Source organism: Squalius cephalus (assembly GCF_949319135.1).
Source record: "Squalius cephalus genome assembly, chromosome: 5".
NCBI lineage: Eukaryota > Metazoa > Chordata > Actinopteri > Cypriniformes > Leuciscidae > Squalius > Squalius cephalus.
The window spans coordinates 23,397,429-23,409,849 of NC_137126.1; the positions used below are offsets into that span (position 1 = coordinate 23,397,429).

Genomic DNA, 12,421 nt, shown 5'->3' on the forward strand with positions numbered 1-12,421 from the left:
ATCTGGACTGCAGGCTGGCCATTTCAGTACCCGGATCCTCCTTCTACGCAGCCATGATATTGTAATTGATGCAGTATATGGTCTGGCATTGTCATGTTGGAAAATGCAAGGTCTTCCCTGAAAGAGACGGCGTCTGGATGGGAGCATATGTCGTTCTAGAACTTGGATATACCTTTCAGCATTGATGGTGCCTTTCCAGATGTGTAAGCTGCCCATGCCACACGCACTCCTGCAACCCCATACCATCAGAGATGCAGGCTTCTGAACTGAGCGCTAATAACAACTTGGGTTGTCCTTGTCCTCTTTAGTCCGGATGACATGGTGTCCCAGTTTTCCAAAAAGAACTTCAAATTTTGATTCGTCTGACCACAGAACAGTTTTCCACTTTGCCACAGTCCATTTTAAATGAGCCTTGGCCCAGAGAAAACGCCTGCGCTTCTAAATCCTGTTTAGATATGGCTTCTTTTTTGACCTATAGAGTTTTAGCCGGCAACAGCGAATGGCATGGTGGATTGTGTTCACCGACAATGTTTTCTGGAAGTATTCCTGAGCCCATGTTGTGATTTCCATTACAGTAGCCTTCCTGTATGTGATGCAGTGCCGTCTAAGTGCCCGAAGATCACGGGCATCCAGTATGGTTTTCCGGCCTTGACCCTTACGCACAGAGATTGTTCCAGATTCTCTGAATCTTTGGATGATATTATGCACTGTAGATGATGATAACTTCAAACTCTTTGCAATTTTTCTCTGAGAAAATCCTTTCTGATATTGCTCCACTATTTTTCGCCGCAGCATTGGGGGAATTGGTGATCCTCTGCCCATCTTGACTTCTGAGAGACACTGCCACTCTGAGAGGCTCTTTTTATTCCCAATCATGTTGCCAATTGACCTAATAAGTTGCAAATTGTTCCTCTAGCTGTTCCTTATATGTACATTTAACTTTTCCGGCCTCTTATTGCTACCTGTCCCAACTTTTTTGGAATGTGTAGCTCTCATGAAATCCAAAATGAGACAATATTTGGCATGACATTTCAAAATGTCTCACTTTCAACATTTGATATGTTATCTATATTCTATTGTGAATAAAATATAAGTTTATGAGATTTGTAAATTATTCCATTCCTTTTTTACTCACAATTTGTACAGTGTCCCAACTTTTTCTGATTTGGGGTTGTACATATTCATCAAAATATCTTCTTTTGTGCTCAGCACAAGAAAGAAATTCACACAGGTTTGAAACAATTTAAGGGAGAGTAAATGATAGAATTATCATTTTGAATTGAACTATTCCTTTAATGACCCTTGTCAATAGCAACGCATTATAACAGTGCACATCCATGTCTCTTGTATGACAGAGGACACACTCTCTCTATTCATTCTAATGCAACTTGCCATCATGCTTATCAGTGTTTTCAGAGGACTTTAGTATTAATACAGTACTAATATAATATTGTTGTAGTGGTCATCTTGTCTGGGCGATTGTTTTGTACACTGTATAAAAACGGATTTATAAATGGGAAAGATTTTAAAACATTAATCTCATTCAATATTTGAATTATTGATTCTATATATAATAGAATTATTTCTGTAGCAAAAAAATAAAATAAATGGTGAATTAAGTGTACAATGTACAATTGTCACCCTTAGTAGTCTTGTTTGAAGTTGTTAGTTCTTCTTAACTCAAAGCCACTTGCTGCAAACTTTTCTTCACAGACGCTTTGCGTTTATTACAAGTGAGATAAAATATTTCAACTGGTTTTGAGTTCAAAGTTAACTTGCCTTGCATTTGCTATACTACAGTGGGTGGTGGTCACGATTTAAAGTGTTTCCTCCTTTTGCAGTGACTTTCTTTTTGCATGTTCTGCAGTCAGGGTGACCATCCTCGATTAAGTTTCCCTCAGGACTTTTGTAAAAGCCAAAATATGACCACACCTCAGATTTGGTCCTCTTAGAGGGCTGAAAATCTCCCAAACGCTGTCACTGCCTTCCATCATGTCTTATCATACAAAAAAAACAACAACAACGTTGCATGTGTGTCAGACTGCTGCTGGCTGGTCATGATTAACTGGACAGTTTTCAAAATCGCAATGATCAAACACGGTTTTAATGATAATTAAATTTGAAACTATAATACTAACCATCAAGACCTTTTATCGTGGTTTATCGTGAAACTGGAAATCGCTATTTTGAAAAACCATAGGGTCAGCCATCAAACACTAAACTGGACTAGATCCAAAAAGCAACAGTATACAAAGAGGTCTGAGACCACATTCCTACTTAAGTGGACCAAAAAAGGATCGGAGTCCTCTTTCAGGGACATGGACAAAGTGAACGTAAAGAGAACTGGGTCCTTTTTTACTTGGTTCACTTCTTGGTCCACTTAAAGGAGTCTGAGTTCGGTTCTTTTAAAGAGGACTCAAGTGTGAAAACACCCTATGGCATCGTTGTCGAAGAGTATATTGGCTAGTCAAGTGTTTTTACTTATTGTAGAGTAAACAAAAGTTATCATGGGCTTTGTAATATTTAAAGTAGGGCTGGAACGACGCGTCGACATAATCGATTACGTTGATTGCGTAAATTAGTCTATTTTCGTGAAATACGGCGATTCGTCGCACTATTTATATTCCCCAATGATGCCGGCTATCGGGTATGGAGATTTACTGACATTGACAAATATGAGACACTACAGCCGTTTGTTGAACAGCTGTCTGTTGAACAAAACTTTATCACTTGCTCCCATAAGCTAATCACTATTCATTGTTCATCTACAAAAATCAATTTACTTCTATCAACCCCATCTGGAGAGATTCATTCTTCAAACAACATTCATTGTGAAGTGGCACTCATCCTATACACACTGCACTGTGATCAGAGCCAACTCACAAATTTACAGAAAAAAAACAACAAAAAAAAACAGGATTGCACAGTGACAGATTTGTCTTAAAATTAAGACTAATTTTGCCTATTTAGGAGTGTGCAATAATTTTCTAACTGGCCTTATTCACATGTCTGTGAGTGCAGTGAGTCAGTTGTCTACTTTAATATCAGACTAGATAAAGTCCATCTACACTGCATGCTTGTGTTGTGCGGCACAATTATGATTAAGGCAATACATAAAAGGGCAAGATACCACAGACATTGACACTGGCATTGATATCTTAATAAATTTAAAAAAGAAAAAAGTAAAAGCTGGAAGTAAGAAAATACAAATTCTGTGCTGGTGGGAGAAAATGACAAGCCAATGGACCATAGACAATAGATTTTTAACTCTTTCCCCACCAGAATAATAAAAAAAAAATGTATTGCAGGCCAGCACCAGCATTTTTGATAATTTTCACATTACTTTCATGGCCTCAGAATATTTTGTTGTACAAATATCGGAACATGCAATGTATCAAAAGAAAGAACAGACCCTCTGCTTTTAAACAAAAACAACAACAAAAACATTTTATTCTAGCTTCATGCATTCTTTTTTATCAACACTTAAATATGGGTAAGTTTCATTAAAAAAGCAACATTAAAGGTGCAGTATGTAAGAATGACTAGTGGTCAAAATAGGTACTGCAGTCTAATTAAAAATATCGGTGATCGTCGTTTCTCTGCCACCTGCTTCTCAGACTGGACGGCGCTCACACGGGTTGCCAGTTTGAGCACACGCAACAGGCACGAGCGCAATGGACAATGAAAATTGGCAAATTGGCAACATGCAGTATCACAGGCCAAAACAATAACAAACATTCCAGTCTGGAAATGCACATTTCAAAGTAAAATAACTGGCTGTAGAAGTGTTTTTCAGAGAAACGAGTATGTGAACTTAGCATGTTTCCACAATATATGATAACAAATTATGGTATATTTTTAGAGTGAAAAAGTTTTCTCCAAAAAACATACAGCACCTTTAAGTAAAACGCTGAGAAAAAGTCAATTTTGTCAAAGACTACTGTCACAGGTTGTTTTTGGGTCATGTTTCATGTCAGTCATGTTTCACACTTGCCATGTGTTATGTGTTGTCATTGGTTCATTGTGCACAGGTGTGTCTTGTTCAGTAATTGGACGTGTGTATTTAAGCCCTCATGTTTGCCATGAGTCCTTGTCAAGTATTGTTTCCCTGTAACCACTGTTGGTGAGCACCATGTCCATGTCCATGTCCATCTCCATGCCCATGCCCATGTCCATGCCCATGTCCTTGTTTTGAGTTTCATGCCACACCATACCTTTGTTTTATTTTTGAAGAGTATTAATAAACTGCACTTGGGTTCTACAACTTGCCTCCAGTGGATCTCCTGTTACCACTACATCCAGATCGGATTCAAAACGATGATCAAAGCATAGATGCCACCCCCCAAAACTTGTATAGTCCTGTAGGGTCAACATTTCATTCGGTAATGTTATGCAGCTATGATCTATATGCTGTTTAATGTTTTGCTTTATTTTACATGTGTGTAAGCAATGCTTTCATCACTTGTTTCTGCTTATTTTTCACCTGTGTTTTGACCTGAAGATCCGGTCCTCTTTCAGAAGATGCATAATAGCGCCCCTACTGTATAACAGAGAAAACATGGATGGCCAGGAAAATTCCATCACTGGTGGGAAAGTGTTGTGTCATAAATTATGGAAAATTCCGTCAATGGTGGGGAAAGAGTTAAAGAGAATAATGCTGATTTTTAAAAGTGAGCCACAGCCTAAGATAGCATGATCATTAAAATTCAACAAAATGATCAACAAAAAAGGACTGTTCACTGCCAATCTGATGTAAATTAAACTGACAAGAGCTGGAGAAAATCTGCTGGTTCATTCTTGGCTGGCTGCTACACAACCTCTGCGAGTCAGAGTGCACAGAATTTTATTAGTAATTAACCAATCAATCAATCAATCAATACCAGGCTGGTTTATTATAAGTGACTCAGAAGATAATCTAGTGGCTGGATTATCAAAAGTTTGCGAAGTTCATGACATGAAATCTTTCAAAGAAATTCACTTCTGTTTGAAGTAGATGATGTTTTATTAACAAAGTTCGGGAGGAGCACGTTCAAATAATCAAGCAATCAATCAATCAACTCATCAAACAATTACCATGTCTACCCTATCAGCATGAGAGGAAGCATATATATATATTCACTCTGTCAACTCACCTAACTTCCTTGACAGTTTTCAGCATCCCTCCACCACCCCGACTCCTCACTCTTGGCTTGTTCTTTCACAGCCAGGAATACGGGGGGAGTACTCTGGGTTCGGGCCAAATACCGAGCCCGGAGCCCTCTCCTCGGACAGCACGCCAAATACGCATTTATTCTATCTGACTTATTTATAAGTGTGAACTCGTGAAATGATTGTTGAGGCAGTTGTATGAACTAATTACATTGTTACACACATTATATTATTGAAATCTTACTGAGAAAAACAATAATATTATTCATTTTATTTTGTGCTAATTAAGTTTTAGCACACTAGCACCGGTTGTAATATCTGCAAAAGTAAGTATGCAACCGTGAAATACGTTAATGGATAATGCAATTCAAACACTTACCACACACTCTCCACGCACACAGATGCTGTACGGGTCTTTGTAAGAGCACTTTGTCCCATCATGCATCAGCTGCTTCATGTAAGCCACGTCACCTGTTTCTTTTGACTGGCAATAAAGGTGACACCTTTTGTTGGCTGACAATATAGAAAAACATGAAGAAATATATAATAAGGAAGACCACAAATTACATTACATACATTGTTGTCTGCTATAGGTCTATTAACATAAAATTAATTTATGAGAAAACAATAATATTCAACCAGTAAGACTGGTATGTAATCATGCATAAAGAATAGTGTAATGTAATATTCAAGCAAAATTAAAATAAATGTGTTCTTACAGGTCTTGATCTACACAAGCTTTGAACCAATGAATTATTCAAGTGCATTAAAAATTACTTGTGCTAATGTGAAATATTAGCAGAGGTCTGACAACCTATTGAACTCTTGAACGCATATAAAATAACATTAGAATAACTCCCTAAAACATTTAACATATGCAAATTAGGTTTCACATTGCAACTGGCCACTTGGTTCCATCTAAGTCAACAGAAAAAGAGCACAGAAGTTTTCTAAGGGATAGTTTACCCAAAAAATAAAATTCTTTCATTATTTACTCACCCTCATGTCATCATGTCACGTCACACAGGTTTGGAACAACATGAGGGCAAGTAAATGACGACAGTATTCAGCACATAGTAATGGGATGCAATGAAATTAAGTCATATAGTGTCTGAATATTAACATGGTAATGTAGACAATTCTGTCAGGACCACTATCATCAAAGATGATTGACAATTAGCATACAGTTTGGATTGGCGGTATGGTTCTGTTTGGGGCAAGAACTCGCTGCCCATCTGTGGCGAGGGGGGTGTGGTTCAGCGAGGTCTGCACCCAAGAGAGAGAGCTGAGAGAGCGGTGTCTTGTTGCAGTAATTGGCGAGAAGAGACCGCTTAAAGCCACTGAGGGATGGTGGCTGGAGGGAGAAAGACAGACTGAGGACTCGTGGGTGCACTGAACGCTCTGGAGAGCTCTGAGAGATTGTGTTTATTTTGAGATTGAGTTTATGCGTAGCACAGTGTGCTTTATGTTGAACCTGTGCCAAGATCAATAAAAAACCCACAATCCTCAGTAACGCCAACTCTGACTTCTTCCTTACTTCCTACGAACATTATCACACTTTTGCCGAAACCCAGGAGGAAAGAAGAGTGCCGCCGCCGTTATGCAAAATCCCTCAGCCTTCAGCAGGAGGACCGCGAGCTGGATCGGGAGGTTTGTGCCGAGGGAAAACCATCTGCTGTTGCACCTGCACAACCCACACACGTGCCTCTCATGAAGATGGCAAGAACAACCCGGAGGCGTTCCTGGACCTCTTTGAGAGGACTGCCGAGGCTTGTGGGGGGGCACAAGAACATTGGCCGGAGTGCCTCATTCCCCTGCTGATGGGGAAGGCGCAGATGGTGGCCTAGCAGTTACCGGTCCAGAACCTCTGGGTCTACCAAGACCTGAAAAGAGTCATCCTTCAGCGGGTCGGCCTCACCCCTGAACAACACCGCCAGCATTTCAGATCACTGGACCTGGGTGAAAGTGGCCGTGCACTTTGTGATGGCTCAGCAGCTCCAGGATGCGTGCCGCAGATGGCTGGTGGTCGAGGGAAGCGACGTGGACCAGATCATCGACCAGGTGGTACTGGAACAGTTCATCGGCTGACTGTCAAAGAAGACGGCGCAGTGGGTCCAGTGCCACCGTCCAATGTCGCTGGACTCGGCCATCAAATTGAGTATAAAGGGGGGTACTTATCAAGCTTTGGTGGATTCAGGATGTAACCAAACTTTCATTCATCAAAGCTTGATTCAACCTGAGGCACTGGATAACAGTATGGTTCCAGTAAGGTGTTTAATATCCCTTACTGCCTGTCACTATTCAATTTAGAGTGAAAAATCATAGTGTAGAGGTCGCGGTTAGTCCACACCTCAGACATCTGCTAATTCTGACGAATTGGCCAGCATTTAGTCACTTATTGGGGTTTCTCTGTGCAGATGTCTCTTGGGAGGACAGAGGGTGGGGAAAGGGGGCGGTCACGCAGCTAGGGGAAGCTGAACCGGGACCGCTGGGACCAGAACCAGAGGAATGGAGCACTGTTGAAAGGCTAATCCTTACAGACCGCGATGATTTTCCCCTGGAACAGTCCCAGGATGAATTGCTGAAAAATGCATTTGTTCAGGTCCAGTCAATCGACAGACAGCTTCTCCAACCTACACGACCACTCTCTTACCCTTATTTTGCTATTTTAAAGGATAAGTTGCACCGAGTGACCCAAGAAGCTCAAAGCAAGATACAACTCAGCTGTAAGTTCTGAAGAGCTGTCAGAAAATACTTTTCCAGGGTCCAGGTTTGTACTGTACCAGTTTTTTGCCAATTTTTTCCCATACTGGTACTGGAAGTAAGACTCTAATACTGGAAAATTAAGACTAGACGAGACGCCTACACTGTTGACGTAGTAAACACAGTGCAGCGCTTCCGGGTTCTATGGCAGAACGCCAGAACGCCGGCTCACCATTGGCTGGCGCTGTTCAAGTGAGAACTATAATGACGCGGCGTTCTGACGTAGAACCCGAACGCGCTGCACTGTGTTTATTACGTCAACAGGTTAGGAGTCTGACAAAGACGAGAAGAAATTGTTCAATAAAGTTGTTATTTTTGTTTTGTTTTTGCGCACAAAATGTATTCTCATTGCTTCATAATATTAAGGTTAAACCACTGTAGTCACATGGACTATTTTAACTAGTCTTTACCAATTTTCCGGGCCTTGAAATTTGCAATGACGTTGCTGCCTATGGGAGGGACAGAAAGCTCTCAGATTTGATCAACAATTTGTGTTCCAAAGATGAACGAAGGTTTTATGGGTTTGGAACGACATGAGGGTGAGTAATTAATGACATAATTTAAATTTTTGGGTGAACTATCCCTTTATCCAACAATAACTAGAAAGCCCTAAGCAACAAACATGTTGCCCTTTCCCAGAACACTTAAACGAGTGTTTTCCTATACCCTTATAGCCAAGCAACAAGCACGTTGCCAATATTACCAGAAAAGTGTTTTAGCCAATTGAGCATGTTGAATCAGCATCAGAGCTATTGAGTGTTCAGCTTAGCAAACCAGTGCACGAGAATAAAAAAGCAAGTGATTAAGCAAGAGGGAATACACAGAAGGGTTCTTCTGAGCATTCCAATGCAATATTTCCATAAATGACATGCTGTCTGGAATGAGAAAGTGAAGATTAAGTAATAAACATCAATCAACCACTGCTTGGTTATTGTTTGTATACTTGCAGTCCAAGCTCCAGTTTTCTTTTGAATTATGAATATTACTACCACATGCTGGTGCTGACAGTTTTTTCCTCTCATGCAGGTGCAAATGTGCATGCTTCTGGGCTGTAGTCTTGCACTGTGTTCGAGTGCAACTTGACCTAGAAGCAGGCAATGTAAACGTAAACCATGGTTGCTTGTTGCCACTAGTTCTTGATCTAGGCTTGGTGTGTCTGAGCTGTTAAGCCACAAACATGTTACCAATAACCATCAGAAATCTTAGGCAACAGGCATATTGCTGATACCTGAAAAACCTTGAGGTCAACATAAAATCCAAATTGACCATGTCTGTAGCGCAAATTGCTAGTCTTATGGTAAACCTTCATATGTGCAAGTTGTCTTTTAATAATTTTTGCTCAAAATGTGAAGGGAATGGCTTCCCTTCTGGAATGGTGTCAGTTGATTACTTGGGAAAAACATCCTTAACTGCTCCCCTGCTGTAAACTAGAGGTGAGAGATGGAGATTTCCTCTTCAAATATCCTCTTCGCTTGAAAATATGTCACAATACTGAAGTAATGTTGGTGGCAACTTCCAGTTCACAGAGACTTAAGTAACACTGATAACAGCTGGATGGCTTAATGCAACAGGTGTGATGCTGATACCTATATATCTTTAAGGCACGAATATGTACAAATTTTGCATTAAAATATCCAAAAATCACTAGAACAAAGTTATATATGTCGTTGAGGTGTACTTGCATTATCCCAAATGTTTCCAACAATGTTTAAATCAAGAGAAATCCACCATTTAACCAATAAAGTGGTCCGTATCATTGCTTCGCCTGTCAAAGTTGCATATCCGCATTATCCTTGGTTGTCGATTTTACTCCTGAAGAATCCAAGAAAAACAGTGTGCTTCCTCATGCATGAACATGATTTCTGTTCCCATCGGACTGATTCCATCGGCTGTGTAGATGACAACCCCCATTATTCCACACTCCTTCACGGGATTATCAAGCTACAACATTGTTATTGTTTGAATAAGAGACCTTTGCGGCAAAACATATTGTGATACAGCAACATTGCAGTCTTTAAAAAAAACGTACCTCGCCTGTCCCTAATTTTTTTACTGTGTCGCTAAAAATATTTTTAAACAAAAAGCACTGCTGAAAAAAAGGTAAGCATAGATGGCGTACGGCCCAAATCACCCAAATGCAGTATCTATTATAATACATGCTAAAATATGTGTTTTTAAACTGCAATGGCTGTCAGTGACATTTCTCACACTGGCTTTAGTTTTGGACAATGCGGTCCTCATTTTGTGGGTTAAAGCAATAAATGGCACTGGACACAACATGAAGCAACAGCAGAAAGTGCAAAGCTTGACAAAAGCTTTTAAAATTACACTTTGTCACCTCATGTGTGAGGGCACTCTAAACGGCTTCTTGAGCCGCACACACTAAGGAAAGTGGGTAAAGTTGTGGTTCATCTTGTACTGGTTGGTTTGGTTCATGGCTGATATTCCTTTAACACAGACATTCTTATGGAAAAAAATATAGAACAAGGCTGCTGAAAAAGTTGTCAGGAACTTTTGCACTATTTCAGTGCTCTTGGAATGTCACTCGGCACTATTATATAAATATATTTCCCCAAATTACACTGCTTTAAAATCTGAAAAACTCACCGTCTGGGTGTTCGTAGGGAAGCCAGTGATGTTTAGTGTTCTGGTATTCAAAGTGGGAGTTGCGTTGTTGACACTGTTGTGCTCTGAAGTCCTCAAAGTGTTTGGGGCAATCATCAATGTTACACAGCTGGTACTCATAGTTCACCCCTGGACAGTCCTGACCTCCATTAGATGGACTAACAGACAAAAGATAAGAATCAACAAGATATAAATGAATAAAGATCAACAAAGTACTTTATACAAGTATGTGGTTTAAAAAGCAGTCAGTAACCAAAGTTAATCTAAACAAAGTTTAAATGAATCACTTCAATGAAGAAGTCTGGCACAAACAGATAGTAGAAACACATCTTTCCCTTCTTTCACCAAATAAAATATTTAGATCCAGATTCAGAAAAGCTAAGCAATGTTTGGATCGAATGGCAACCGATGCAAAAGATAGATTGAATTTTGACAACATCACAAGCCTCACTTTAAATTCCATTCATGCATATTTTCTATAAGTGCGAACATCTGTTCAACTCAAATGCTGTTTAACAGGTCCTTAAAACCAATATTCTACACAACTAGCACACTAATGTGCTGGCATAAAAAAAAAAAAAAAAAACTAGTTCTCTTGCTTCTTTCATTCTCAAAGCATGCATGCTAATTAAGAAGCATCCACTCATTTTTCTGGTGCAAAATAATACCCCTACTTCAAAAAGAAACATACACTTAGACAGCAAAGACGGCAGCCCTATCTGATTAAAAACACCCTGTGCAGATGTTTATCAAAAAATCGATTTAGAGATGCAAACAGGTAATAAGATCATTTCATACATGATTTTGATTTATTGAAATAATAAAGAACAAACTAACCTTACTGGATAATGCAAAGTTTGTGACTGACATTTCCTATCATTGGATAGTGTCAATCATGTTCACCCCTGCTGTCTGTATGCTTTATTGCTAGACAGATAGTTCTTTTCATTTTTAAGAAACAGCAGCCATCCATATGATAACTGAATCTGGTTATGAAGAGTACTCTAGTGTGCCAGTAAGCATCATTAGCAATCCTGACTGTGCGTTCAGTAGATAACATACACAGGGTTGTTGCACTGGCGGGTTCTGAATCGGACGCCCGTCCCACAGGAGCGAGAGCAGGAGCCATACTTGCTCCAGGCGCCCCAGGCTCCATCTTGCTTCACTTGGTTGGCATTCTTCCACATGCAGTGACCTTTGTAGCACCACTACAAGGGGAAGGTGTGAGACAGAATCAAATTGGGAACAACAGGACAAAATAGGCACAGCAAAATGTGGACACATGAAATTACCTTCCCAGGTGCACATTCAGTCCCATCCAATGGTGGCCCTTTTTTGGTCTTGCAGAAGTAAGGGTTATCTGGATGACTGCACCAAAGCTGCTTGCATGGATCAAATGTGCGAAACTGAAGAGAGAGAAAAGTGCCCATGGTCGGATGCTTGGCATTTTAAGAGAGAGAGAATTAATTGACAAGACAAATTTAAAAGATTTTTGAACTTTTTTGGCCAAGCTACAAAACTACAATTCCACCAGAGATCAGACCTGACAATCCTTTTCCTCTTAGGAACACGTTTGAGCTAAAAAAAAAAAAAAAAAAAAAAAAAATAGAGAGAGAGACTGAATTGATTTTCCCTCTAGAGACTGCCAGTGCCACTCTGGAGCTAGTGTTACTGCTAGACACTGCTAGAATACAGACTTTTTGGGGGGCTTGTATTTTCTGTTTACTGCAAATGCCACAATCTGAGTCAACAAAAAAAAAAAGTGTATATTTTTAGTCGGAAGGAACAAATAGTCATTGCGCACTATTGTGTACACAATAAAATGTACCAAATAGGATTTGAGTTTCTGAGTATTTTATTTATCTTAAAGGGATAGTCCTCCCAA

The 12,421-nt window shown here is 39.8% G+C and overlaps 1 protein-coding gene across 3 annotated transcripts in view; it reads right to left on the reverse strand.

The window, feature by feature from the left end:
* Positions 1–12,421, reverse strand: part of adamts3 (ADAM metallopeptidase with thrombospondin type 1 motif, 3) — a 164,971-nt gene that overhangs the window by 48,248 nt on the left and 104,302 nt on the right. For all 3 annotated transcript variants that reach the window (XM_079871578.1, XM_079871577.1, XM_079871576.1), the window contains exons 11-14: positions 11,829–11,942; positions 11,599–11,744; positions 10,519–10,694; positions 5,528–5,661 (exon numbers count right to left, since the gene is read on the reverse strand). In XM_079871578.1, coding sequence (XP_079727704.1) covers positions 5,528–5,661; positions 10,519–10,694; positions 11,599–11,744; positions 11,829–11,942 — 570 coding nt within the window. The remainder of the gene's footprint in view (positions 1–5,527; positions 5,662–10,518; positions 10,695–11,598; positions 11,745–11,828; positions 11,943–12,421) is intronic.